Source organism: Macrobrachium rosenbergii, chromosome 24 (assembly GCF_040412425.1).
Source record: "Macrobrachium rosenbergii isolate ZJJX-2024 chromosome 24, ASM4041242v1, whole genome shotgun sequence".
Classification (NCBI taxonomy): domain Eukaryota; kingdom Metazoa; phylum Arthropoda; class Malacostraca; order Decapoda; family Palaemonidae; genus Macrobrachium; species Macrobrachium rosenbergii.
Window position 1 is genome coordinate 31,399,863 of NC_089764.1, and position 6,373 is coordinate 31,406,235.

The window sequence follows — 6,373 nt, forward strand, 5'->3', positions numbered from 1 at the left end:
AACTGAACAAAATCTAATATCCCTTTAGTAGTCCCTGTCTTCCTCCGCGCGCTCGAGAGGAGAGGACCGAACGGCTCGCGCGTCAAAGTTTTCGACTGTAATCACATTACTCACTAATCACTTGTGCAGGCCAGGCATAAAAAAGGAGGCGTGAAAGGAGGGAAGATCAATGGCTGGAAGAGCCAGAAAAGTATTCTCCTTCAGAGAACGATAAATCGAGTGAGTAATTCCACGTTTTACGAATTCATTATTTTTGTCCTGCACGCAATGCATGTGTTCGGGTGCTCAAGCACTCCCCTCTTCTTCTTCTTCTTCTTCTTCTTCTTCTTCTTCTTCTTCTTCTTCTTCTTCTTTTCTTCTTCTTCTTCTTCTTCTTCTTCTTCTTCTTCTTTGATTTGATTTGGCTGGTAGCTACGGAAAACTCTGACCTTCTTCTTCTTCTTCTTCTTCTTCTTCTTCTTCTTCTTCTTCTTCTTCTTTGATTTGATTTGATTTGATTTGGCTGGTAGCTACGGAAAACTCTGACCTTCTTCTTCTTCTTCTTCTTCTTCTTCTTCTTCTTCTTCTTCTTCTGATTTTATTTAATTTGGCTGGTAGCTTCTTCTTCTTCTTCTTCTTCTTCTTCTTCTTCTTTGATTTGATTTGATTTGGCTGGTAGCTACGGAAAACTCTGACTTCTTCTTCTTCTTCTTCTTTGATTCTTCTTCTTCTTCTTCTTCTTCTTCTTCTTCTTCTTCTTCTTTGATTTGATTTGATTTGGCTTCTTCTTTCTTCTTCTTCTTCTTTGATTTGATTTGGCTGGTAGCTACGGAAAACTCTGACCTTCTTCTTCTTCTTCTTCTTCTTCTTTGATTTGATTTTCTTCTTCTTCTTCTTCTTCTTCTTTGATTTGATTTGATTTGGCTGGTAGCTACGGAAAACTCTGACCTTCTTCTTCTTCTTCTTCTTCTTCTTCTTCTTCTTCTTCTTCTTCTTCTTCTTCTTCTTCTTTGATTTGATTTGATTTGATTTGGCTGGTAGCTCCGGAAAACTCTGACCTTCTTCTTCTTCTTCTTCTTCTTCTTCTTCTTCTTCTTCTTCTTCTTCTTCTTCTTCTTCTTCTTCTTCTTCATTGATTTGGCTGGTAACTCCGGAAAACTCTGAGTTCCCTGGCCCAGACGTTGCCATAAAGATTGAAGGCCATCTTATCAGATGGGGGTGTTCCTGGGTGCGTAAGATAATGCAGATCAAAGACTTTCTTTTTACATTTGAAATGATCAACGAACTTTTACTATTTATTTTAGTCCTAATTCCACATCTCGCTACGAATGGTTTACGGGACTCGTTTATCAGCTTGAATTCATTTTTGCGGATATCCTCGAAGTCATCAGTAGAAAGGCTAAATATCGTAACGAGTTCCGTGCTGCCATGATTAATTTCTTTGTGAGATGAGTATTTGCAAGCTGTAGGCCACTGAATTAAGTCTGGAACAATTACTGGTAACCAAACTTTCATAAATAAGAACATTCCAAATCTTAATTCTTTTTCGCTTCCGCTGGTCTGCCGCTTAGCTAATGATCACATAAACATAATCTATAAGATAACTCTGAGATGCTTTCACATGTAGTAATTGATAAAATTTTAAATTAAAATAGTTTTTTTTTTCACAAAGACGCGGTTCTGTAGTGGCTCTCTACGACACAAGAAACCAAAGATAAAATAAAAGTGTCTTCCCACAAATGCTAATATCGAAGTTTCTGTCGACCAGAGGAGCTTTCTGTGCGTTGCAAGAGGAAGTTTTTTGCAAAGCAGAAAAAAGTTTTCAGGTTGCAATTTAGTGAGTGGTTTGGCTTTACGTGGAATTTGCGGAGTCTATACTGCCCTAAAATGGAAGACTGAAGTATCTGCAAAAAATACAAAACTGAGGAAACTGGTAGACACTCCCTTGCCTTACTACTGATTTTGCAGATACTGCAAATGGGACACCCTAAATAAAGGTTTGGAGAATCATTCTGAAACTGCAGTAACTTGTGTATTAGTGTTTCACGAGCCCAATAGGTGGCATATTTCAATTTCGAAAGTTTTGGGGTACTGCAGTTTTCCCTATTAGGGCAGTGTAATAATTTTCTCACATTTACTTAGAACTTACGAGTAAGTTTGAGCATTTTTTTTATTTGTGTATTCTGTCACAAACACCTTGAAACTGTCAGTTATTTACACAGATTCCCAAAAACAGATGACACTTTCAAACATACCAGATTGAAATCCGAATATAGCCACTAAAAATCAATTATTTGCTTAAGCACAATGAGATGTAATCTCCCAGCAAGGAAAATATCCTGATCGCTAAAATATTCTAAATTATTTCGTTGTCACTGATTCCTGAATACCTTTCCTGGATTCAGATGTACACTAATTCATAGTTGCCAAGGACATACAGAATTCTTACAAATGGACAGACGGACAGACAGACAGGGAGAAAGACGAACAGGCAAATCGAAATTTAAAGAAATAGGTAAAAAACACAACAGTCTTCATCAAGATAAAATTACATGACGGATTGACAATCGACATCAAAGAACCAAGGCTTCAATGTTTGACGCGTTTTTATTTGCATAACTAAGCAGGGAAAGTGAATGTATATGGTGCATGCTATGTTATGCATTGATAAATTCAGCCGTAATTATTCAGGCGTCGACGGCGAGTAATATTATCATAGGAGCGTGATGGTGGGCGCTACGCTGTGCTGGAACCCGGCGCTCCCCTACCGTTCTAATCCCCTACCTACCCTGCCACCACCCGGGGTGGATAAACAGATTTGCAGGAGGAGGGTGGATGTGTCAGGTCTTCCCTACCCTCCCGATTTCCTACCCACCCTGCCACCACCTGGGGTGGATAAACAGGTTTGCAGGAGGAGGGTGGATGTCTCATGCCTCCCTACCCTCCCGATCCCCTGGCTAACCCGGCCCCACCTGGGGTGGACAAACAGGTTTGCAGGAGGAGGGTGGATGTGTCATTTCTTCCCTACCCTCCCGATCTCATACTAACCCATCTCACCCGGGCCGGACAAACAGATTTGCAGGAGGAGGGTGGATGTGTCATGTCTCCTCTACCCTCCCGATCTCCTACCTAACCCGCCCCCACCTGGGGTGGACAAACAGTTTTGCAGGAGGAGGGTGGATGTGTCATGTCTTCCCTACCCTCCCGATCCCATACTAACCTGTCCCCACCCAGCACGGACAAACGAGTTTGCAGGAGGAGGGTGGATGTGTCATGTCTCCCCTACCCTCCCGATCCCCTACTAACCTCCCCACCTGGGGTGGATAAACAGGTTTGCAGGAGGAGGGTGGATGTCTCATGTCTCCTATACCCTCCTAATCCACTACCTACCCCACCCAGGGAGGACAAACAGATTTGCAGGAGGAGGGTGGATGTGTCATGTTTCCCCTAGCCTCCCAAAACCCCTACCTATCCCACCCACACCCAGGCCGGACAAACAAGAAAGATCGACTCGTATTTATAATCATAGATGATAATAAACACTTCGTTAAGGATAAAAAATATATATATATATATATATATATATATATATATATATATATATATATATATATAAAACTCACTCTAATTAACAACTAGTTTTCCTTGGCAAATGAGCTCATTTCCATAAACTCTTCGTTAAGACTTGTCATTCCTAAGATCATTACCATTCTTCCCTAACTCAGTTTAATTACGGATTCTTTCTTATAAAACTTGGAAATATCTGAACAAGTGGGAAAAACAAAGTTAACTTGGTAATTTCGTCCTGGAGAAAATTAACTTTTAGACGGATCATTTTTGTCTCCCAGTCTCTCTCTCTCCTCCCGTCCCTCCATCATTAGCATATTGACAGAGAAACTCTCATCCCTACATAAATTGAATTAGTGTTTCTTCCAAGAGAGGAGACTGGAATATATTCTCTGTGGTTACAAACTTGCCCCCCGCCCCCTCAACAGATCTGCGGTGTGCAATTATCGCACTTTGTTATTGTTTTAAAGATATAAAAGAACACCTTAATGAATAATATCACATAAAACCAGCGACCCCGACTAAGGAATAAAAACAGCAACCCCGACTAGAGATTAGGCTGAGAAGAAGAGATAATATGACGTTAAGACAGCTCTCGTTTGTTCTCTAACAGGTTTCCAGCAGTCTCTTTTCACTAAACCCCCAATTTTACGTTCCAGTCGCTTAATATAATAAAAAAAAAATAACATGGGAATTGTTTTATCGTTTGTGCTTATACTGTAATTAAACAGACGCTAGGAACATCATATTCTTCTCCAATTTTACATTCCAGTCGCTTCATATACACAAAAATATCATGGGAATTGTTTTATCGTATGCCCTTATATTTGAACTAACCAGATGCAGAGAACATCACATTCTTCCCCAGTTTAATGTAAACAAAATTACCATGGGAATTGTTTATATATTTTAATTAAGTAGACCCAGGGGATATTACATTTCTCTCCAGTTTTACATTCCAGTCGCTTAATATACACAAAAATATCATTGGAACTCTTTTGTCGTATCCCCCCCTTGCATTTTAATTAAGTAGACCCAGGGGATATCGCATTCTTCCGCCGTCTCCGGCGAAAGTCATCATCCTCATTTCCAGGATAATCTTCATCCCTCTCGTCATCCCGTTTCCCCCAAAACGCCTTGTTCTACTCAAGTTCTAATGTGGGAAATGAGAGCCATTCAGAACAATTAAGGTTTCAGGAACGGAACTCCCGAAGCGACGCGGAAGCTCATTAATAAATGAGACATTTAGGACGCTTCGCTATTTCCTCGAATAACACCCAGAGTCGGTGGCCAGTTTTTATCGCCGTGTGGTTACCGGCGTTCCAGGAAAGTTTACGTTTTGGCTGCATGGAACGCACCCGTTTTCATATTAATTTATTTACTGACAGGACAAAATTATTTCATATTCATAAGGCTTTCCCGGAATTAATGTCGTTGCGAAAGAGAATATGGTTAGGGAAATATCCCATGAGGGTAGCAATTAATCCATGGAAGAGAACACTAAAGGCAGCTCAAAGGAAATCCCTAATTTACTACTCAACGTAAAAATGAAAATAAATTGAATAATTTAGGCTAAAATTGAACAAGCAATCGAGTTTTCTGTACAGCGTGTAATCAAGGCCACCGAAAATAGATCTATCTTTCTGTGGTCTCGGTATAACGCTGTATGAGCCGCGGCCCATGACACTCTCAGCCGGCCGTGGTGGCCCGTTCTTTGCTGTTACCAGAAGTACGATTATGGCTAACTTTAACCTTAAATGAAATAAAAACTACTGAGGCTAGAGGGCTGCAATTTGGTATGTTTGATGACTGGAGGGTGGATGATCAGAATACCAATTTGCAGCCCTCTAACCTCAGTAGTTTTTAAGATCTGAGGGCGGACAGAAAAAGTGCGGACAGAATAAAATCCGGACGGACAGACAAAGCCGGCACAATAGTTTTCTTTTGCAGAACACTAAAAGGAGGTAACTGATAAATATTCTAGGTTTAAGACACTAAAGTGGAAGGAATGTCCAGGTAACAAGTAGAATTCAAAGATGACCTCCCATGGAAATAAGACCGACAAAAAAACCTGATTCGTGCTTGATGAAATTGAGGGTTAGCTAGTATATGGAATAAAAAAAAATATAAAAAAAATATTTAAACACGTTTTTATCAAAATGTACTAAAAAGTGAAAAATAAATCTCTTGAGACGCGCCAGAATTTTCTTACGATTAATCACGTCTATCAAAATAAAAGTGTGGGAGCCAAACATGGAACGGAAATGCAGAAATAAAAGAAATATGTTTTTCATTTCTTGTAGCAATTCCTTCCATGGTTGGCACCCACGCTTTTATTCTTGTACACATTTTAATAAAAGGGTGTTTAAAAATTTCTTTCTTATTTTGTTATTTTATACTTTTTTGTTTTGACAGAAATGTAACCGATTCATGATAGTAACTGAAAAAATTTTAACGTAATATCCTGTCGACCTAAAGAAGGTTTGAAAAATCCATAGAGTTATTAACTTTTTCTACCAAGTCAAAGAAGGTATGAAACATCCGAAGAGTTTCATACAAATCCTGAGACACTGGGAGAGGTCAATGTAGGGTCATTAGAGGTCACTACTGACCTACTGATTATATAAGGTTGTAATGTCACCGGGATTGAGCAACCATGCAAAATTTCAAGTCCATCGGACGAAAGGAACAGGTTGAAAACTGAGTTACAAGATTTGACCCAAACAAACAAATGGACAAAAAAGCAAGCTCAATAAAAGCTTATAATAAAAATTAGATTTTATGAAGTCCGGTTCCTTGACGAATGAGATGATCGTCTGATGATATA

The 6,373-nt window shown here is 39.5% G+C and overlaps 1 protein-coding gene across 1 annotated transcript; it reads right to left on the bottom strand.

The window, feature by feature from the left end:
- Positions 1–411: 411 nt before the first annotated feature.
- Positions 412–1,167, bottom strand: LOC136851815 (uncharacterized). The gene has a single exon (XM_067126125.1). It carries the CDS (start codon positions 1,165–1,167, stop codon positions 412–414), a length of 756 nt encoding a protein of 251 aa, XP_066982226.1.
- Between the last annotated feature and the right edge of the window lie 5,206 nt (positions 1,168–6,373).

Excerpts from the sequence above, each read along its gene's own strand:
- LOC136851815 (XM_067126125.1), bottom strand. The coding sequence starts at position 1,167 with ATGGCAACGTCTGGGCCAGGGAACTCAGAGTTTTCCGGAGTTACCAGC.